The following is a 24,066-nucleotide window of genomic DNA, read 5'->3' as shown; positions in this document are numbered from 1 at the left end:
CATAAATCATATTTTTATTTTGAAACATAGCCGTTCCTTAGCGCTGGCTAAGTCTCACTCTCACGCGGTGGTCCACGTGAAGTGCACTCAAAAAGCTCACCTCAGGAGATACCCTACGCGCCTTTACGACCGAGGTGAGAATATAAAGGAGTTGATCGTGTCCCTCTAATAGGCTGGCCCACGGAACCCCCCACCACTGCAGTAGCTAATCTTTTATCTACCACTTGATTTATAAAATCTTTTTCTGCATGACATGGCAATTTATCGCAACCTAGCCTCTCAAGGCTAAATACACAGTACAAATAATTCTAACACTAAAATCAGTTTAGCCATTCATGCTCATTTATTGTCATAAGCCATTCAATTTAAAACCATAAATTTACAACACAAGCAGGCAGTCTCAAATTACTCTATTGTCAAAACCAGTATTCGATTTTCTAGAAAATTTATAAAATCATTTTATAAAATCACAATTTCTCTTAAAACATAGCAATTTACCATATAAACCCATTTTTCATAAAATCACACAATTGTATAAAACTACTCTAGATAATTAAGACGATAATAAGTTTACTCACAGTTTCTGAAAACTAAATTTGAGTACTCCAACTATTATTCCTCGGGTGCAATTTCTTTACCCTTACCAAAGGATTCGCCACCTTGACAAATTGCACAATTAAGAGGTTTACTGCTTTGGTACTAAACCAAAATAAGCTAATTTATACTACTAATGCATGATATGAAGTGCAAAATGTCTAAATTTTGCCTAAACGAGATGTTAGCCTATTTCGGGATAAATCGATATACACATCCGTTTAAACTCCAAATTAATTTTTTTTCAGTTTCTATACCTCAATTGCACCCAAATTGACTTAATGTTCCTCAGTGTGGTGCAAATTATCAGTCTCGATAGCAAATAACGAAAATAACCCTAGTGGGTAAAAATTCATTTTTTTGCTCCGAAAATTCCCATTATTTTTCTAGGCTCATAATTCATCATTATTCATCATAATTCCTCAAATAAACATCAAGATCAGCAGCGAATATTCCCCTAGAAAATTCGGTATAATGGGTTTCAATGGGAGAAAATTATTTTTCTAGCTTATTTTTGCTATAGTTCAATATAACCTAACTAAAATCACTTAATTTAATTAAAATCAACCAAAATTCAAGTTCAAAACTCATCCGTGGAGGTTTGGCCAGCATGGGTGTCTATACCCACTTTCTAATTTTGCATGAAAATGAGAAACAAATGCATGGGTAGTGAAAATCACAAGGAAAATCAATGAAATTTACCTTTTTAATGCTTGATTTCTTGATTTCTCTTTATTTTTCCCAAATTTTTCAGCTAGGGTTCTTATTTCTTTTCCCCCTTTTTCTCTCCTGGTTTGGACGGCTGAAGAAGATGAGAATTCTGGAATTTTGACATTTTTAAAGGCTAAAATAATATAATATTATTCTATTCATTTTTTTTATTAATTCCTTAAATTCTAGCCATCCATTTATTTCCAAATTTTCACCATACACTTGTCTAACATATCCATAGCTTAGATAAAATTCTAAGACTTATCCAAAGTCTTGGTGGAGTAATTTTTGAAATTTACACTTTTGCCCCTGTAAAAGTCAAAATTACATTTTTACCCCAAAAACTGAAAAATTGCCCATAGACATATTTTTCATCCCTTATACTCGTACCACTCTCCAATTTGTCAATTTTGATCTAAATTCTCTCAAAATCTCAAATTTTGTCCGCGGGTGAAAAATTTATGATTTTGCCCCTATACTCTAGAAATCACCGAAATTAAATTTTTTCACTGTCAAACCCTCAAATTAAACTCCAATATGTTTAATATAATCAATCTTAATCAAACGGGATTAAAATTTTCCATATTCGTCCTCAGGTGGTAATTTACCATTTTACCCTTAAAATACTTAAAGTCCGGATTAACTCCATATCGGACCTCAAACTCTGAATCCTCATTTTAAATCAACCCATAGGTTTTAGTTTTTTCAAATTCATCCTCGATTCTCTGTTTAAACTAGTTCAAGACTTATTTGACTGAACCGTACCATTAGGGGCAATACAGTCATTTAACTTGTTTTCCGGGCAATTCAATATACAAACATGCTATCCAAAGCATGTGAATGATATGTCATAGATAATTTAGGGTCGGGTGTTACAAGAATTTACAAAGCAATCCTTAGATCTTTCAAGTAATGAACACTTAGACCATTTAGAGTAAACAATCTGATCTTTTGACGTTAAAAATTGTCCTCGATTGATGTCCTAAGCGAATTCGAATTCACCCATCATACTGGTAAGATCCGAGAGTAATTTCTCACCTAGAAAATACTCGAGAAACTCACTTTCGCAAGTTTATCGAGTAAATCCCATCATCGGGGTAGTCGTTTGCAAGTAAAAAATAATATTTTTATGAATGCAGACCTTAATACGAGCAGAAGCTTTTTATTAAGGATATTCTCCGAGCCTTCCTATCGTACTGGTGAGACTCGAAAGTATCCTTTCACCTAGGAAATTTTTTGAAAGAACTCGCCTTTGCAAGCTCCCTTGAAAAGTCCCATCATCGAGATTTGGACTCGCACACGTAATGTCTACAAGCCATGACATTTAAATGCGATTATAATGCAAGACGTACTATACCAACTCTTATGTCCGCTATTGATTATTCTCTATATTCATTATTGTTATCATCTTACTCTCTTTAAAAATTTTATTATCATTATTTATTTATTTATTATCTTGAAAATCCTTATTTTATATAATCTTATATTTTAAAATTACATATTTTATCTATTCCCTCTTGTATATTATTATTATTATTATTATTTTGTTTCCTTTGTTTTTATGTTTTGTTTGGTTAGTAATTAGGTTAATACAATTTTTATTTATTTAGAATTGGAAACATCATGACTCAAAATTAAAACCTTCACATGGTACTAGTGGGATCTTAATCAAAGTCCCTAATAATTCATTGGGAATTATGACTTCTCACGTTCTGAATGGACATCCTATCATTGGTATTGATCCTAAAACAATCGTTATATTTTTATATTTAATAATTTCATACTAGGTCCCATTCTTTTATTTTTTTTATATATACCTATATGAATATAAATTTATATAGTTAAATATCTCATTTCTATTTACATGCCTAACTTATCTTTTTACATTTTATCTACCTTTTTTATTTAAGTCACTTTCATATAATTATCTATATTAATATTATTTTCACTCATTATTTAGTCTATTTTGCTTATGACAAAATATACATATACTTTTACATTTTCATATATTTTCTTTCCTTCAGCTAGATTAATTTTTTATAACTAAATATTATTTTATTTACTTAGTTTTATATTTTTACTGCTAAATATTTATTTATCTATCACATATATTTGTATTTTTTACCTAGATCTACTATTATTTATTACTATTTTTTTCATTAGGCATTCATCTTTTCAAATATATATATATATATATATATATATATATATATATATATATANAACCTAGATCTACTATTATTTATTACTATTTTTTGGTTAGGCATTCATCTTTTCCTATATATATATACACTTATATTCTATATAACTAAATCTATCACTTTATTATTAAATATTTATCTATCTCTCTATTTATAATTTTTTACTTTTTTCTCTTTATATTTTTACCTTAACATTTGATAATTTTACTGCATATTTTTTATTTTTTATTTTAATTAATCACATACTAAAACTAATTTATTTTCCAACCAAATATTTGGGCCAAGCACAATACAACAAAATCATACCAAACCCACAAAAAGAAAAAGGTTTACCTTCCTTGGGCAAGAGACAGCCCAAGACAACCAACCTGTCAAACCCTGTTTTATAAAATAATTACGACGTCATTTATATACTCAATAGAATGGTTACATATTTAGGAAGTTTGAGAAAATCGTTGAAAGACGATACTGCCTCTAATGGTATCATTAAGTCGATTAAGCCTTGAACTAGTTCATATAGAAATTTTAAGGTGAAATTAAGAATTTCATGGTCCAGAGATGACTTAAAATAGTGATTTGGAGTTCGATGATCAATTTGGAGTCAAACCGAAATTTTCACTATCCAAAGGCAAAATGGTCATTTGCCACTTGGGGCCAAAATGAAAAATTTTAAAAAAGATTTTTTAGGTCCCATTTGACTTATTGGAGTATGATTTGAGGTTTAGAAGTGAAAAATTTTAATTTCGATATGATTTGGAGTATATGGGTAAAATGATAATTTTGTCACTCTAGGGGTAAAATTGTAATTTTCCACCACCAAGACATTTGTCCAGCACAAGGTCTTCCTTTATCCTCATTTTTGACCTTTGACTAATCATGTGGTGGAGATAAAAGGTTTAAAATTTTAAAAGTTTTAAAAATTAACCAATAAGAAAATGCCATGTGTCAAGCTTAGGATATTTTATTATTTAACTAAAAAAATAGCATAAATCAGCCCATTACTCTCCAAATATTCAGCCAAGCAAGGAAGAGAGAGAAAGAGAGGAAGAACAAACCCTAGGTGAGGAATTTCAAGAGAAAAAGTATGGAAAATCAAGAAAAACAAGTGAAAAAGGTAGGATTTTTCAACTTAAGCTTGAAATCTATCTTCCTTAAGCATTTCTCCTAATTTTTCATGCCTAAATTACATGTTTTCATGATGAATTGATGGCTGATCAAAAGGGGTTAGGAGAGAGAAAGTTGTTAGATTAATTTGATTTTAAGTTATGTTAGTGTTTTTAGTTAGTTTAGCATATTTAGGAACAAAATAACAAGAAAAGAATTTATTTTCCTTCATTACCATTATTGGCCAAATTTTCTAGGGGAATATTGGCTGATGATCTTGATGTTTATTTGAGGAATTATGATGATTAATGATGAATTATGAGTCTAGAAAAATAATGGGAATTTTCGGAGCAAAAATACGAATTTTTACCCATTAGGGGTATTTTCGTAATTTGCTATCGAAACTGATAATTTGCACCACACTGAGGGACATTAAGTCAATTTGGGTGCAATTGAGGTATAGAAATTGAAAAAAATTAATTTGGAGTTTAAACAGGCACGTATATCGATTTAATCGGGTAATAGACCGAATTAGGTCAGCACCACATTTAAGTGATGGTCGGATAAGTTGTATATCATATCATGCATATAGACTGAGCCTGAATTGATTTTATAATGGTCAAGCATTGATGTGGTGAATTATGTATTGTACATTGTGGATAGGTGGTGAGCAAATTACACTGATAAAAGTACAGAGATTGTACTTGAAGACTGGGATTAGGAGTACATCGACTCCTAGAACTGTGAGTGGACAAATTATCTTCTTAAATATCCAGAGTAATTATACTTGTTTGATGCTCTTATTGAATGGTGAGTTTAAATTATAAAATATTATGTTTTCTAATTAAAATATTTTTTAATAAAAATGAGATTTATTCTGGTTTTGAAATCAAATATTGTTTTGAGAAATTTGAGTATATGGAGACTGTGTTGAAATTTATGATTTTATATGTTATTGAAATTGTGGCTTATGACACTATGGTAGCATGATGGCTAAATTTTTTTGGGTTGGCATGAAATATATGAACAGTTTTGGATTGGTCTCGGTAGACTGGATTACATTTTATTCGCCATATTATGCTGCTGAAATTTTTATGGGTCTGGTGGTATATTAAACAGTCACTGCAGTGGTTGGGGTTTTCGTGGACTGCCTATGAGAGGGGTACGGTAACCCAATTATATAATTACCTCCGAGGGGAGATGTTGGATGAAGTATCTCCTGAGGTAAGATTTGAGTGCACCTCACGTTCGAGCCATCACATGAGAGTGAGACTCAGCCAACGCCAAGGAACAGCTGTGTGTCAAATGTGAAAACATGTTTATGGGTATGGGTCATTGAACAGCCTTGACAGTCTCAGTGGGATACCTTGACAAAGGTACCCGCGAGAATGATTCTGGCAGGGGCCAAGTTTAAGAAATTCATAAGCCGAAAAATTTTGATAAAAAGAAATTGTTTGGTATAGATTGAAACGAATTTTGTGTTATGAACATTATTGAGATATAACGTTTTTATATTGTCTCCATTTACTCGACTTTAGATGCTTTTGATGGTAATTGTTTACTCACTGGGATTATTTAATCTCACCCCTCTCCCTATCCATTTTTCAGGCTCAAGACAGTTTGTTGATAGTTGATTAAGACGGGAATTAATCTCGGAGTGCATCCTAGAAAGTAAGGATTCATAGCCCTACACCTTCTTGCTCAATTGGGGGCCCACGTGTCACTGTAAACGAAATTTCATACTTTAATTATCTTTATTACTATATGAATAAATTTATTTTACTCTTACGCTACAAAAGTTATTTTAGGAAGACTTTGAAAATATTGTGTTTTAAGAAAATAGAATATTTTATTTAATATTTTTATTATATTCAAATAGTTATAATTTTACTTTAAACGAATGTTTTAGACTTCAAAATTTAATTTAAATCATGAAATATGCGTTTCCACTTACATATTACATTTTTACGGATTTCGAAATTTTAAAAAAAAATGATGAAAATGCCCCTGTGAGCTAAAAAATAATATTTTATTGTTTTGAGTTGGAAACGACTTATGATTTCTTGCAATGTGAGATTTAATAACTGTCGCTCACTGTCGCTCACCGGGGAGATGCGGAAGCTGATGCTAAGCCTTGCGGGGTTTCGATCGGTATTCGGGGTAATGAGTGCCTATCGAGACGTCGCGACGGTTGTCACGGGGCCGATGGGAGTTTCGGGTCATGACACAACCCCACTTCAACAGATCTGCTTCCCAAGGCTCACAGAGCTTTACTCAAATTGCACCATTTTAGTGCTTATGCTATAACTTCCCAAATGTCCTCAACGACGTCATTTGACTGATGTTCCTTCCCTTTTTACTTCTTAAAATGGTGTCGTTTTCAGGTGTTAACCTTAAGTATAAAAACTATTTTTCTTTCTTCTCTGTTCACTTCACCTTCCCATTTTCTCTCTCTAATTACAGTTTTCCTCCCCCTTTTCTCTGAGCTTGTTCTTCAACCCCTTTCTTCACCCTTTCTTCTTTCCCTAAACAGTCACTACTCTCACTGTCGGTGTCAAACCCTGCTTTGTAAAATAATTATAATGTCATTCACATGCTCGATAGAATGTTTGTATATTTAGGAAGTTCGAGAAATCGTTAAAAGACGATATTGCCCCTAATGGTATCATTAAGTCGATTAAGCCTCGAACTAGTTCAAATAGGAATTTTAAGGTGAAATTAAGAGTTTCACAGTTCATGGATGACTCAAAATGGTAATTCGGAGTTCGAGGATCAATTTGGAGTCAAACTGGAATTTTCACTATCTAGGGGTAAAATGGTCATTTGCCACTTGGGGACAAAATGAAAATTTTTAGAAAAGATTTTTTTTGGTCCATTTGACTTATTGGAGTATGATTTAAGTATTGGAGTATGATTTGAAGTTTAGAAGTGAAAAATTTTAATTTCGGTATAATTTGGAGTATAAGGGTGAAATGGTAATTTTGCCACCCCGGGGGCAAATCGGTAAATTTTCACCCCCGACACTTGTCAAGACCAAGGGATTTTATTCATCATGGAAATGGATAAACATGAGAAATGTGTGGTGGAGAATTAAAGAATTAAAAGTCAAATATTTAAAATTTGAGCCAATAAGGAAATGCCATGTGTCATGTTTTTATTATTTTATTATTTCTTTATAAAAAGGCAAAAAAATCAGCCCATTTCTCCCATAGTGATCAGCCAAACCAGAAGAGAAGAGAAACCAAGGAAGAACAAACCCTAGGTGGGAAAAATCAAAGAGAAAGTGTTGGAATTCAAGGATTTGATCAAGCAAAGGTAAAATTTCTTTGATTTTGCTAGTGATTTACCTTACCCATGCATTTTTCCTTAATTTCCATGGTTAAATTACATGTTTTCATGATGAAATTATGGCTGGTCAAAATGGGTATGGAGAGAGAAAGATGTTGGAATTGTTTGATTTTGAGTTATGTTGGTGTTTAGAGTTAGTTAAACATGTTTAGAAACAAAACAACAAGAAAAGAATCCATTTTCCCCATGAACCTTCAATGGCCGAAAGTTCCAAGAAGAAAAGTGAAGATAAATTTGCCTAATTGTGTGTTAATTAGTTGTGCTTGGTGAATTGAGGGATTGGAAAAGAAATGGAGAAAGTTGGAGTGAAATTGGACGCATTGGCCAATTTATTGGATGAAAAATCGACTTAGGTCAATACCGGGTCTAGATGGCTACCTGTGCATTTTTCATTTCATATCATGCATATATATCGAGCCTGAAATAGCTTATGACTGTTAGACACAATTTAATTGAAATATGTGCCATGGATTATGGCTAGGTGGTGAGCCATTAGATACGGGTAAAGGACTGTACCCGCGGATTGAAAATAGGAGTATATCGACTCCTAGTACAGTGAGTAAACTTACTATCGTCTTAATTATCTAGAGTAGATTTATTTAATTGTGTGATTTTATGAAAAAATGGTTTAATTGGAAAATTATTGTGTTTTATGGTAAAATGGGATTTTATAAAATAATTTTATAATATTTTTGAAAATTTAATAATGATTTCAAAAATAGAGTAATTGGAGACCTATACTATGATTGTGTTGTTTATCTATGATTTTACATTAAATGGCTTATGATAAATGTGGGTATGATTGGTTATTTTTATGATTTTAAGAATATGTGAACTGCTTTGATTTACCTTGAATGTGTTAAGTGAGCCATGTCATACTATTGTGATTTTATTGGTTGGTGGATTATAAAGTGGGCACTGCAGTGACGGGGGTTCTGTGGGTTAGCCTAATTAGAGGGGCACAGTTCCCAATTATTGAGCTTACCTCGATTGGAGAGGCGCGTAAGATAACTCTCGAGGTAGGATTTGAGTACACTTCACGTTGGCCACCACGTGAAATTGGGACTCAGCTAACTCCAAGGAACGGCTGTGTTGTCAGAGGTGAAATGTGTTTGTGTGTGTGACAATAAACAGCCTTGGCGGTCTCGGTAAGATGCCTTCGCGGGGTATCCCCGAGAATGGATTTTTGGCAAAAGCCAAGTTTTTGAAAAGTTCATAAGCCATGTTGAGTAATTGGATGCAATCCAATTATTTATATGGGTTGGGATGAATTATTTTAATTGTCTCATATTACTCGGCTTTAAATTATTTTGATGATGTCTGTCTACTCACTGGGATTTTATAATCTCACCCTTCTTCCTATACATTTTTCAGGCTCAAGACAATTTGTTGATAGTTGATTAAGACGAGAATTAATCTCGGAGTTGCATCTTAGAAAGTAAGGATTCATAACCCTATATTTTCTTAGTTAGTTGGGGGTCCACGTGTCACTGTAAAAGTAATTTTATTCTTCAGTTATTTAATTTAAGATATGTATGAATATATTTAGCTTTTACACCATGTTTTTGGCGAGTTTCGGTATTTTCGAAGAAAAATGACGAAAATACCCCTGTGAGCCAGAAAGTAATATTTTATTGTTTTGATTTGGAAATGACTTATGATTTTTTTTGAAATGTGAGATTTAATAACTGTCGCTCACTGGGGAGATTCAGAAGCTAATGCTAAGTCTTACGGGATTTCAATCGGCATTCGGGGTAATGAGTGCCTATCGGGACGTCGCGACAATTGTCACGGGCTCGATGGGAGTTTCAGGTCATGACAGTCAGCCTACCTTGTCAATTGCCCCTCTTCTCTATCGATTTCATCAACTTCCTCTTTTTCTCCCTCACAATCACTCCCCAACAAAACCGATCGAAAACCACAGGCCATAAATTCCCTAAATCCCGTGAAGATCCCAAAAGAAAAGAAGGAAAAACAAACCCCATTGGTCCTTTCTAGTTTTCAAATTTTCAAGGCTTTTTTTTATTACTTTTTGCTATTTTTTATTTATGCTTTTCTTAATCTTTTGATTGTGGTATTTGGCTACTTGATAGGACAGAAAGTTAGGATTTTTTTTGTTTTTCTTTAGCTTTAGGGTTTTCTCTCTTTTTTTGGAATTGGTTACCTAAGGCTTCTGTGGTGAAATTAGCTGCTAAGTTTTGTAAAATTGACCCCTTCTTTCTTATGAATTTCAAGGGTTCTTATAGAACCTAATTGTCCAAGTTTTTGGATAATCCAAAAGTAAAATCATGCTCTTCTGAGTATGGTTTTATAGGTGAGGGGCTTCAAGTAAAAGAAACCTGGCGGTGGCAGTCAAAGGTGACCTAAATCTAGCTGCTTAAGAGGCAATAAATGCCCTGTGCAGGTTATTTCCTAAGTATCAAAGTGATAGTGATTAGAAAAGCAATAGGGTAGCCATAAACCTGAACATCTGATCAGTTGACTGTAGGAGAAAGAAGCAAGGCATATTGAAACCGTCAGTTTCAGTTTTTTTTTAAGAGTGATTTATTAATTTTATTTATTATTTATTATTATTTTTGTTTAGGATCCATGGGTATAGGTGTCTATAGGAGCCATAAAGATTGTTAAGAAGACAACAAAGTGAACCAGTTTCTAAATATGAGATGATTTTAATATTATGAAAATTTCATTTGTTATCCTTATTTGTCATAGGTACTTAAATCAATTCAATTAATAAATATGTTCAATTAGAATTATCCATATATTTAAGACATGTTACATGCATGACTCCTAACTTAACTTTCCTCCCAAAATTAAAGATATTAAACACAACAATAGATGAAAATGAAAATCATCAAATTTGAGGATTTATCAATCTCACCCAAATCCCACAAGGAACTTGATTCTCTATCCCGATGGGTCGAGTTCGAGAAATAAAAAATAAGTAATGGGAATAAGGAAGAAATGACTTTTTCAGCGCAAACAAGGGCGAAGACGAGAATATATATTTATATCCTTGCCTCACTTTTGCGATATATACGTAAAATATTATATGTTTTAGTTTTTGATTAATGGCTTGGTTTTGTTCTAATTTATAAATTTTATTTGGTGAATTTTTATATTTTAGATTTATATTTGTTTAATTGTATTTGTATTGCTATTGGAACTTTTGGTAATTTTACTTTGTTATTATTAGATTTTTTATTTGAATTTGTTTATTTTTATAGTAGTGTGCATTATTGAATTTAGTTTAACTTATTCTTAATTAATTTGTTAATTAAACATGATAAATTTAGTTTAAGTTTCCAACCCTCTCATGAGTTAAATCCTTACTAATAATAAAATTTTACATATTTGAGTTTGCACTATAGTTCAATTAATACAAACTACTATTACATTTATTAGTTTACAAAAAAACAAGTTAGTTGATATGACAAAGATTGTGTTAAACTAAGAAAGGCAAAGAGTCAAACTTCACAAAATTTAAAAATTTTGTAACGTTATATATAATCGAATTTTGGTTTAGAGTCCACTCATAACTGAACCCGCCTAATCCACTCATAACTGAACCCTATATTATCGGATTACATAATCACGGGTATCCATATATAACAATAACTTATTTATAACTTTAAAAATGTTAATACAAAAGGAAAAAAGTATCAAGTCGTTGCCAGGCTTAGGCCCATGTGTAGCCATGGCCTAAAAATGCTGGGCTTCTATCCCCTGGGGATGGGTCGGCTAGAGCAATGAATGCTGGAAAAGCATGGTGCTGGTCCAAAGTAAGCCCATGCAAAGAATGGCCAACTTGCTACGACTAAAACCCAAACCATCAATCATACTTGATTTGATTAAATTAAACATTGCTTTATGTGGAGGCTTTGTCTCTTTTATTAACTTTTTCCAAGCCGCAGCCTCTCTGTCTCTCTCTCCCTTAAATTATTTTCTCTCTCTCTATATCTCTTTCTCTTTCTTCCTTTGTCTAACCTTCTTCAGATTTTTCTTTCTGTGTTCAACGCTAAAAACAAATTCTCCCGAAATTTCCCCCAAAATTTTCACCAAAAGTTCGGTTGCCTAATAATTCTAACCAATTCTTTTCGTTGCCAATCTCCTACACAGTTTTTGGGCTTTTTCTCGATCTGGGGTTTGTTCTTTCCCACCCCCCCCTTTCTTTTTATCCATTTTTACGCTTTTTTTTGGGTGAATTTTTCATGTATGAAATTGAAAGTTCGGATTTATCGTCAGATTTGGAATAATAGTGTGTTTGATTTGATTTTTCTGTTTGTGGGTTCGTTTTACCATTACTTAATTTATGTAAAGTTATGATCTTTTTGTTATGGATACCATTTTTAGGGTTTTATTTTATGAATTCTGATGGAATTTTGATTTAGTTTTGTGCTGTAGTTGTTAGATAATACTTGGGTTCTAGTGGAAATTTTAAGATCAGTCTTAAAAATTATTTGTGTTTTTGAGTTCTAGTAATGTGAATTATACGAAGCTAGATAGTTATTATATGAAGTAGAATATTTGTCAAATCGGTGTTGCATTGGCGATTTATCATGTTGTTGAAGTGTTAATAGTGTAAATTGACTGCTTTAAAATCACATGATGTGTGTCTTTTACTCTGTGCATTTGTGTATTGCAATGTGTTTTTGTCCTGCTAGGAAGGAAACCTAATCGAGTCGGGGTTAAGCGCTAGTATCATATCTTTATATTAAGGTGTCAATGTGTGTCTACTTATACGAGTTGCATTTGTATTTAGAGGGTAATTACCTAATCAGATAATTTTTCAGTACAATAGGCAAGTAGCTATCTTTGGGGAGGTAAAAGACTGGTGCTTATAGTCTTGAAAGACTTGTTTAGGGCAGAAGTGGTTGTTTGGAATAATGTTTTAGTTTTGCAGGAGGGTAGAATACCTTTCTATATTATTTTTTTCTGTTAAATGCATTGTTAAATGTTACTTTTTTCTGTTTTCATAATATAGACAACTTGCCACGACATGTGTGTGCAATGTTTTTGCTTTGAACGTAATGCTGATGCGTAGATGCTCTTGAGTTTAAAAGTTGACCTTGTCTTTTTCACAGGAACCCATCAGCAATTGGGTCCTTAACACCTTCTGATGTTGTAAATGATTCCAGTTTGCTGGAGCACATAGTGATTTGGCTTTTGATGGTCATTTTGCAATCTGAAAATGTCATGTGAAGAAGTTTTGAAGGTTGTTTTTCCTTTATTAGATGGCATTGACCTTGCAGCTTGCATGGTGGTCTGTAAGCAATGGAGAGACATAGCTAGAGATGATTACTTTTGGAGATGTGTATGTGCAAAGAGATGGCCTTCCATTTGCAAGCGGCCCAACCCTCCTACTGTAACCTACTACAAACTGTATCAAACCTTTTATAAACGGCAGCATAAGCGCACTCTTCTCCCTCCAAGACTTTCCTTTGATGATTTGGAATTCTTCATTGACATTTGGACAGAAGATAAATTGATTTTCTCTGAAGTTGTCCCCGGCCCTGTCCTCCAGACTGGAATCAAGATCCCACCTACTGGAATTTGTGACATGCTTAAGTTTCATCTTGAGGGTCCTGAGTACAAAATGACATTACCTGTTGAGCCAAGGTTCACCGTTCCTTGGAGCCAGACTGTGAGTGTTTCAGTGCTCGTGGAGCGGAAGGACTCCAATAAGGTTGCTTGCATTATTAATAAATCACTGTTTGATTATATAGATAGAACAGCTTATAGGGCCCTTGCATTCGACTACCTCGACTTCTCTCCCAACTACCCCTTCATTTCAGGAATCCGGGCATGGATCTCTTTGCTTTTCATGGAAGATGGAAATGATGGTGTCATTGATGTTTTTGGAATTGAAATGGATTTTTGTGATGCTGCCAATTCGAAAGAAGAGGTATTGTGGCTATTAGACATGCTTGATTGGAAATGAAGGGTGGAATTGTGGTAGCCGGGCACAGAAAATAATTGAACTGTAATTATATGTGCAGCCTCGTTGTTCTTTTCATTGGGGATGCTCTCTACTGCTCTAGTGACATCGTTACCTCGCTGCTTCATAAGTGTGTACATAACCTTTTTTATTCGTTGTAATCAATAAATATGAACAGTTCTTGTATTCAACTTCAGCATTCTATGGCTATCTCATCACCCTTTTGAAAACTTGATAATATCAGCTTGTGTTGAGAAGCCAATGCGGGCACGTGTTGATTATACTACTGATATATCTGCTTCAACTTATTTTGCCTCAGTTTTTAGTATTTGGCTATCACAACAACTAATAATAATAATAATAATAATAGATAAAATCTTGATGATTTCGACGGTCATACACCATGATAAAATAGGCAAGACTTGTGTTTCTAGTCTTCCTTCGGCTCCCCGCTGGAATCGCGACTTGGTCACGCTATTCCCAGCCTACCCAGTCTTTAATATACGAAGCCCAAAACTAGGGGATGCCCCTCTTTGTGAACTTGCTTTCCTGGTCTTTCTCTTCGCACCGGAGCTTCCGCTTTTGGGGTTAAAAAGCTCATTTTTAGTAAGCTAATAGTAGACAGGATTCCATGATTTTATAAGGGAGCAAACTTAAGCCTGAAGACAAAAATTGCTCAGATGTTGCCATCAGCAGTCTTTAGGTCCCCATCCAAACTTTAGCTTGAGTGTTATAAGGGGTGGGCATGATCAGCTGACTAGAGTAGAGATCTTAGTTTTGAAATAGTATAACAATGTTTTGCTTTTATTCTAAGAAAAGGGGTATTGTGCCATGGGACTAGAAGTTGATCCAAATCTGCTTTTGGGGTTGTAAAGGGAGTTTTTGTGATAAGGAGAGGAAATGTTGTAAACAAGTAAAAAGATACGTCGGAGGTGGTGGAGAGGAAGATTGAAATAGTTCCTTAAATGCTGAGTGTCGTGGCAAGACGAAAACAATTAAAAGAAAATTAGAGAGTAGAAAAGAATTAGAGAGAGAAGCTCTTGAGGAGAATGCTTAGCCCCTGAGGGAGGGAAGAGCCCCTCTAAGTGAATTGTGAGGCTCTATATATAGTGTTAAAAGTGACAGTTACTTAAGAATAAATTTTAATGCGTCTCATGAATGCCGTTGTTATAAAGAACTTTAATGTGAGTAATCATTAATGTAATTAAGTGTAATAAGACTTATTTTTGAATAAAAGGTAATATAGATGAAGTATATATAAAAAAGTACAAGAGAAGAAGATGTATGTGAACAAATATACAAGAACAAGGTAGAAGGGTGTAACACTTGTACTTCTGAAAAAGGTTAATAGGAAGATCTATTAACTACCTTCATATATATGCTATCAAGCCAATCTCTCTGAAACATTCCAAGATGAAAGTAATTTATAAACACTGCCACTTATTTCGAGTCGTTTTCACTATCATTCATATGAAGTGATTATTTCGTGCAAAGTAATTGTTTTTACTTGTATTAGTTGTTCCATATGGGGTGGTGCTTTACTAATTTTAGTTGTTCTGCGTAACGTAGCGCTACACTTGTTTTAGTTGTTCTGCGTGAAGTAGTGATTCACTTGTTTTGATTGTTCTTTGTACATTATTATATTGTAACATTATTCTTTAGAGAATAAGTATTAACCAAAATCATATATCCACATTTCTGCCCTCCGCATAAGAATTCTTACTTAAGAATAATTCTCATGCATTAATTTAGGGAAAAGTTTTATTTTGTATCATAGTGTATTGTACTATAACACCTCAACCAGTAACGTCTTAAGTAGTACTGTCTTGGATAGTAATATCTTAAGCAGTAATGTTTTAAGTAATAACATATTACTGTTTGTGTAATATTTGATTGATTATAAACAATATATTGTCATAAAATAAAATTTTCAAGATACAAATCGTAAAAGAAAAGTTAACCTTTTTTATAAAAACCTTGATTCTATATGCTCTATAAATATGAAGCTACAATGAACAAGTTTTTTATTCAAATTTTAAGAAAAACAAAATTCAAAGTAATGTTTGTTCTTTTGCGAATTTTTTTGAACAAGTTAAAATATGAAATAAAAAATTTTTCATACATAAGATGAAATTTTTTATTGAAAGAATTTTTTTATATATATTCAAGTAGATAAACAAATTATTTGATTTTATAAGAAGATGTCAAAAATAATAATAGTAATACTAATTATTATTATAATATTTTTCTTTCCTTTGAAGAGTAATGCGTGGATTCCGAGCTCTTGTTTTACTTGGTCTTTGGTGCCTTTGATTTTTTAACCTTATGTTGTCTTTTTACTTCTTTAGAAAGCTATATTGTTTGTAGCTTTTTAATTGTTCACAACACAAGCCACGATTTTTCTCTTGTTTTTTTTTACTAGATTTTACCCCTTGCTTTGCACTCGGGTTAAAAAAAAGTTTATTGTAAGAAATGTTCATGAAAAAATCTTCTTGAAAGACCAAAAGCCTTTAGCTAAAGCAAAAGGATGTGGGCATGCCGCCCGCCCAAGTTGACCCTTTAGCTAAAGCAAGACCAAAAGCCTAAAAATCTTCTTGAAAAGGCCATTGAAAAAGTAATGTGTCAATCTCTGAAAACCCCAACGTGGCAAATTGTGGAAGCTGCATTGGGTCTTCTTTCTATATTAAGTTACAACTTTACACATGACAGCTTATGGGAATAAAAACATGGTCAAATATAGAATCAATTTTAGATCTTCAAATTATGTAAGTTATAGATAGTTTGAAGTTTGGTTTGGAGCTCACAGCATAAGCAAAAGTGTAAAAGGAGGACCTTGGAAACATTGCTTTTGTTTTAGGCTTAAGTTACACCATAGCTTTCCCTTTATTTATTTTTATTTTACTTGGCTTTTGAGTTGAAGCTTGTGGCATTTGTGATACTTTTTTATAATTTTAATATGGAACTTTCTTTTGGTGCTTGCGACACGCGTTTTGGAGCTCACGGTAGATTTATTTTATGTTATTTTTGTAATTATAATTTTGTAATTATTTTATTATTATTATGTTATTGTTATTAGAAGTTGTAGATTTTTTTTAAGTTTTACTTATTTATTGTATATATTTTTATATTATATATGTATAAGTTTTTATTATATATATTATTAAAAATAAAAATAATATCAAAATCTATAATTTTGATAAGTTTTGTTGTTTTTACTTTGTTGTTGTTGTGTTTTTTATACTTAATAAATACATAAATAAAAAAATTATTGTGTGTGTATACTTATCTCTTTTTCTATGATCATGTTTATAGGATTCTTTTTCCATCTTTCTCTATGCTTAGGAGGCATTTCCTTCCAAAGATCCATTATGGTGAGTTTAGAACGGTTGTAACAAGATAAAAAACTACTGCACATAAAAGGAAGAGTAATGATTCCGAAGTAATTCCTCCCAAGAAAATTAGAGTAGAAAAAAGTGGTGAAGTTCTTCTTGTCCCTGAAAATTTGGAAGATAAAATTATTAGAGGAAGAGGAGAAGATCATTTTTGGGAGGAAATTCGTGCCAGGCAAGTTGACGAACATCCCTTTGAGCCTGTTGGAAATGATTAGAATTGTCTATGCTTAGAAGCACCTCATCATAAAAGAAGTAGTGTTTCGAGATTATCCATTCTTAAGTTCAAGTTTGAATGTGATGAGTTTCCACTTTCTACTACTAAGCTAGGCTCCAATTCTCAATTTTTTCATGGCTGGGATGAATGGGTAAATAAGTTGTTGAATAATCTTACTTATGTTAAACTTCTCTCATCTATTGGAATACTTAATGTTGTACGTCTCACTTTCGAGCTCAATATTCGTAGAGAGAAAAGGATGGATGTATGGCATGCTATTCTTGCAAGGTGGAACACTTTTTCTCATATTATGATTACAACATGGAGGAATTTACTTTCACTCTGGAAGATGTAAGTATTCTCTTGGAACTTCTTTGCATGGGGAAGCATGATTTTCACTCTATCAAGCTTTCTAAAGAAGATATATGTCTTCGAGAATTTTTCTTTGATCTACTCAAGAATTTGAGTAAAACTTCAGAGGTTGCACGGTTCACCAATTGGATAGGGTTTCTTTATAAAAAGTTCAACGCTAAGGAAAATGAAATTGGTCCTTTTGATTACCTAAACCATGAGCATGAGCTAGTGGATTTAATAATTTTTTAGTTGGCACGACATATATTCCCAAAGCGTCAGATGATGGTATCTCTTCAGCTGTTGTTCCTTTCACAATAAAAATTGTCAAGATAATACATTTTCCTTTTGGTCCACTGTATTTAGGATCTCTATATAAGAGGATAAACTTTTACCAACTCAAAACTGTAGAGTCAGCTAGGTGTTACAAAGTTTTGACTTATGTGGATGATTCCTTCATTTAGATGTGCTTATGGGAAAGGTTTGGTACTTGCACTCCCGTGCCTAATGCATATCCTTTTGCATCTTTTTCCCTGAATAACCCTCTATCCAAGAACAACTATAAAGCTTGGCCATGGCATGATCAACTCTCGAAAGGTAATGTTTTTGAAGTGATGGATGTGACAAAGGAATTCAATCCCAGCCCTTATGTGCAACCCATTGATGGATTTTGTGATCTTAAAATTTATTATGATCACCACCCTCTACAATCAAGAAGAATTAGTTCACAAGGTATTAACTTTTGTGTATAGGTTCACAGTTCCTAATTTCCATCTATGATTGAGAGTTCTAGTTCAAGTGGAGATAGAAATTTTCTTTCGTCAAGGTATATTCTCCTTACAGCATGGCATGCCAATTTGGGTTTGACCAACTAGCTCCTCCTGACTCTTCTTCTTCTATTAGTTTTTCTTCATACGTTTCTTCATCTCCTAGGGTAAGACTTCAACTTTGTTTAGATAAACTTAAAAGTTATACTGTCCTAACTTTTGATAGAGTTGGTATCCACACTTTTGGATGGTTTGCTTATTAGAGAAAGTGTGTTGAAGAATGGAGATCTTTTATTTTGCCTTTAACTAATCCCAAAGCTTGTTTCTACACTCCTCTTGTAGGTAACACTGATGTATACTTGCGCTTGATTTCTCTCAAAAAGAAAAGAAATGTAAATGAAGAAGAAGATGATGATTCTCACGCTTTTACTAATAAAAAAAAACATGTACATTAAAAAGTAAGTTCAGCCTTTACTTCATCTTTTATTTTTTTTAAATTCATTTTCTTATTATTTTTTTTATAGAGAGAAACAACTGTGAGAGTAAAACTTAACTCGATTGAAGAGGAATAGACTTTTGAAGCTGAGATTGAGGAAGAATCATGTGACTTTGAACGTAGTGATGAATTTGATGATGAGTCTGTTGATGTTGATGAAGCTGAAGTTGAAGGTTAGCTAGCCCCTTTTGATGATTTCATTGATTTGGATGTTCTATTTCCTTTTCATGTTCAGGGCTCCACTATGAACCAAGTATAAACATATTATTATGTTACTCCAATTGATGTTGATTTTTTTTCTTTTGAAATTAAGATCATTCTTACTGCCCAAGTTATTCAATATAAGGTTATTCCTAATATTGAGGTTATTCCCAACACTAAGGTTATTCCTACTGTTGAGGTTGTACTTGATGTTGGAGTTGATGCTAGAGCTATTCCTGATGTTGTCATCGATAATGTTGGAGCAACTCCAAATATTGAGGCTATTCATGATGTTGGAGTTGTTATTAATGATATTAGAGTTACTCTGATTAATTCTCATGCTTCTTCCTTTCCAGTGCCAGCACACAAAGATGCTAATAATGTTTCTGGTACTCAAGTAGCATGTGCTGAACAGAGTGGTAAAAAAGTAACTTCCATAGTTTTCAAATTTCTTCAAAATATGTGGAATACTTAGAGCAAATTTTCAGTATAAAAGGAGAATTTTTGAGTACTTCCTTTTTTAAGAACATGGATGTCATTTGTTTAATGATGGAAGTGTTAGATAAAGCTCTAGCCATTTCCCATGCTCTATTAATGAGTACTTCACCAGAGGAATTGTAGTAGATGTTATGGGATTTCGATGATGCTTGTAACGTTGGATTCAAATTTGAATGCCTCAATGATTGTAGATCTAGAGTCAAAGCTTTTCTCAACAAGTCTTCTTTGGAAAAAGAGTTAGAAGACATTACGACAAAAATAGCTTCACTAAGAAAACGTGAAACTGAAGTACGAGAACAATTAGATATCTTTGTCAATAGTAGCTGTTTTTTATGGAATATGTAATTGGTTAGTCTTTTGAAAGCTCATTTGAGCTAGTACTTTGCTATTGTTATATTGTATTTCTTTTTCTTTTTGCAATAATAATAATAATGTTATACGCCTATTGCTTACTTATTCATATTTCACATTGTATGTGCCTAAAAGGAACTCTCAACTTTATATCAAGGAGGTTAACTCTAACTTGACGTGAAGGAGATTAATTCAATCCTTTAAATAAGTAAGTGTAAAAGCTACGGCCAATTTGTGAGTAATAGGTTAGGGCCAAAAAATGAACGATAAAACTTGAGACCAATAGCATAACATCATTACAACCAAATTATAAACGATAAAGCTAGCGGCTGGAATATGAATAATAAATTATGGTCAAAGAATGAGCGATAAAACTTGTGAACATTAGAACAATATTCTTACAGCCAAAATATAAGTAGTAAAGCTTTGGACTGAAGTAAAAGTGATGAACTATGGTTAAAGAATGAGCGATAAAGCTTGCAACCAATAGTATAATATAATTATAGTCAAAATATAAACGATAAAGCTAACGGCTGAATATGATTTTTTTTATGTCAAATTGTAATTCATAAAGCAATGAAGAGTCAATGTCATAGAAATATCATAAATGAGCGGGAAGTGGGTTGTTTTGGACCCTATTGTTCTCAATCAATAACTTTTATGCTTGCATCTTCTTGAGGAATATTCTCTTCTAGAAACGACCTTTTTTTTTCTCTACCTCCTCCTTGAATTGCAGTCACTGTTGGAATGTTCCTTCTATCAAAGTGAGTAGCTATTTTTTATTTGAGAACCGTGTAATGGGTTCTTCATGCCACTTCCACCAAGGTAGCAAAAGTTGGAAAAGGTAAATTCTTCAAGTGTAGCCTACACTCATCAAACATTCCTTGAATGCAAAACTTCACCAACTCTTTCTCATCATAAGACTCTTGTATATCCAATACCCTTTCTCTAAAGCGTTGGATGTATTCCATAAGGTCTTTTTTGGACTTTTGACATTCTCCTCCCAAATTAATGAGAGTAACCTTCTTTTGAGTAGAGAATAAATTTTCTCCAAACATCCTACACATTTGATTCCAAGATTAGACAAAGCCAGGGTTAAGATTAACATACCGTGTATAGGCCCTTTCAATGAGAGATTTAGAGAACTCTTTCAACTTCAAGTCATCATCCAATTTCGCTACTCCGAATGTTTCCACAAACTTCATAACATGTTCTCGTGCATCACCAGTTTTACCATTGAATTGCTTGAATTTAAGACTAGTGTAGCCTTTAGGATATGATTTAACAGCTGCACTTGTTAGATAAGGAAACTTAAGATTAGATTCAAAAAAGCTAAAGCTCTTATTCTTCTAATCTATTAACATTTAGAGCTCTTCCATTGTTACAAAGCCTTAAGTAATGGTTGGTTAGATTATTGTAGTTGAGGTAATTACTAGTAGAGGTGTCAATATGAGCTGGTTCGACCCAGCTCGGCCCAAATCTTTGTAGGTTGAGAAAATATCTGTTAAGCCAGGCCAGCCCATTTTTTACATGAACCATCATAACCCAAGCCCAGCCCACCCATTACTAGCCCATGGGTAGGGTTGGGCCAGCCAATTTCTTTTAAAAAAAAAAAAAATCATTTTTGCAAATCTATCTAATAAACTTCCTATCAATAAAATTGTTTTATAATTTAATTCATAAATTGAATAATAAAAACACGTTACAAACAAATAAATTACACCAAATATAAATAAGCAAATAAATTACATAAATAAAGTTTCAATGTCACTGCCCAATCCCAGGCCATGACCGGCGCAAGGACCCAATAGGCACAGCCCACTAGGCCCAAGCAAGCCTTCCTATGTAAATCTGTACTTTAGTCCATCTATCATTCATATTTCTTTAAGATCTATAATTAATAGTGTTCGAATGCTAATTTTTTCGAAGCCAATTCGTAGAACCCAAGTAAATACTCACACTAGCATCATAAATTAAAATATACATAGATAGTTTGTCAAATGTATATTAACAATTCACATTAAACATATATGTGCAATACAAAGACCTTCACCGTCAGCGGAGTGACTCTAGGCGACCTACAAAAAAATAAAAAAGAGGAAACACCTCGGCTTAAGAGTCCAACTACCTTCGAACCTGAAAACTAAAACATGAAGTTGAAAATAATCAGTATAAACTCAGTGAGTGAACTCAGGAAAGGAACAAATAAACGATACGAAAAGATTTTGAAAACACGATACACTTATTTTAAAAATAATACAATATAGTTTAATTTCTTGTAAAACCCTTAATTCAACCCTTGATTATTTAATCCTTTAAGGTGAAGTATTTATAATCCACAATGGAGTTGAAAAGGGTGAAAACTACAGCAAATATCCAATCAAGACAAGTAAAACAGAGGGTTTCTCGCTGCAGCGGAAAAACATTCTATAGCATATAGTACAATCACAATTTTTATTTTCATAAATTGTCTATAGCATATATATATATACATGTACACCACCGCCGCCTTATTCAGCTCATGTGCACTCTCTACACCCACAAGGCAATATCATCATGTGCACTCCCTACATGCACTCTCGCTCACATCATTACTGGCATGTGACTCCCACACCGCATACCATCGGCACCATCATGTGCACTGATTTAGCTATTATATAGCATTATCACTCAAAGCATAACACACATATCCGTATAATGTAAGAACACACGGTTTCATTATATCACATTTTTTACCACATAAAAACATTTTATTAAGGGCTTGTTCCCATGCACGTTTTAAAGAAAAGTCCGATAAAACATTTTAAGTGATTCAATTAAACACGTATGCATTTATCCCAAAACATTTTAATGCAAGTTCACTCATAATGTCTTTGTTGATGCTTTGATCGACTCTAATTGTGTCTAATGCTCCGAATGGAGATGTGGAGTCTCATTGGAACCTATCACACACAATAGCATCACACCAACTCAATTTACATAAATACTATTCCATAAGTTGTTTCCTAAATCAAGTTTTACTAGTTATTCCTAACTAGGTTCCAATTACCATTTAAGTAGTCATTGTTTATACTAGACATTTTTAAATAACCTTCAACAATAAATCAGCCCACAAACCTAATTATCGGCCATCATCAACAACTCAAAAACCAAATCTAACTCATTATTCACCTTAGTGGTTTTATAGTGGAATTCTTTTCAAGAGTTCTTCAAGCTATCAAGGAAAGTCTATCTCTCTCTCTCTCTCTTAAAATGTTTAGCTAGTGAGAGAAAGTGTAGAGGAAGAGCTTTTGAGGGTTCTTGAAGTGTAAAAGTGAAAGACTATGAAAAACCCTATGAAAAAGTGTACAAAAGCATGAGAATTGGAGTTAATTCGAGAGAGTTATGGAGGCTTTAAGGTTTCTTTTCCATGAAAGGGGGAAAACGTTTAGTGAGGGACAAGGATGGAAAAAAGAAAAAGAAGAAACTGCTGGAAGTGAGGAGAAGGTGCTGGAAGAAATGAGATATTTATCCTAAAGTCAATCAAAGTTTCATGAAATTTACAAATATGCCCTTTTTTTGTTCTTTTGGTGCAATACCTTCACTATAATAAAAATTTTGACCACTTTCTACTTAGAAATGGGCAAAGTGCTAAACATCAAAGTTGTAGCTCTACCTCTTATCTTTCTAATGGTCTAAAAATCATGTCATTTGGACTTTTGTAGTGGTAGATATGATTGAAAAACCTAAACATATGCAAATAAAGCAATAGTTAATTGTGCACCTTTCTTCACCAATTGAAATTATTTTTGATCCTACTCCTATAAAAACATAAAAAATTATAAATAACATAAAACTAGCATCATTAACTCAAAATAAAAATTTAAATATAAATTAAACTAAACTAATAAAATAAATAAA

General features: G+C 32.9%; 1 protein-coding gene across 1 annotated transcript; it reads left to right on the top strand.

Moving 5' to 3' along the window:
* LOC18601629 (F-box protein At5g39250) lies at positions 11,852-14,200 on the top strand. Its single transcript, XM_007032647.2, has 2 exons — positions 11,852-12,102; positions 13,043-14,200. The coding sequence occupies exon 2, from the start codon at positions 13,150-13,152 to the stop codon at positions 13,897-13,899; it is 750 nt and encodes a 249-aa protein (XP_007032709.2). The 5' UTR covers positions 11,852-12,102; positions 13,043-13,149; the 3' UTR covers positions 13,900-14,200.

The sequence above is a fragment of the Theobroma cacao genome, chromosome 4 (genome assembly GCF_000208745.1).
Source record: "Theobroma cacao cultivar B97-61/B2 chromosome 4, Criollo_cocoa_genome_V2, whole genome shotgun sequence".
NCBI lineage: Eukaryota > Viridiplantae > Streptophyta > Magnoliopsida > Malvales > Malvaceae > Theobroma > Theobroma cacao.
The sequence above is the reverse complement of the archived record's forward strand: the minus strand, read 5'-3'. Positions and strand labels throughout refer to the sequence as shown.

What these genes read in the sequence shown, in the direction of transcription:
- LOC18601629 (XM_007032647.2), top strand. Translation starts at nt 13,150, where the DNA reads ATGTCATGTGAAGAAGTTTTGAAGGTTGTTTTTCCTTTATTAGATGGC.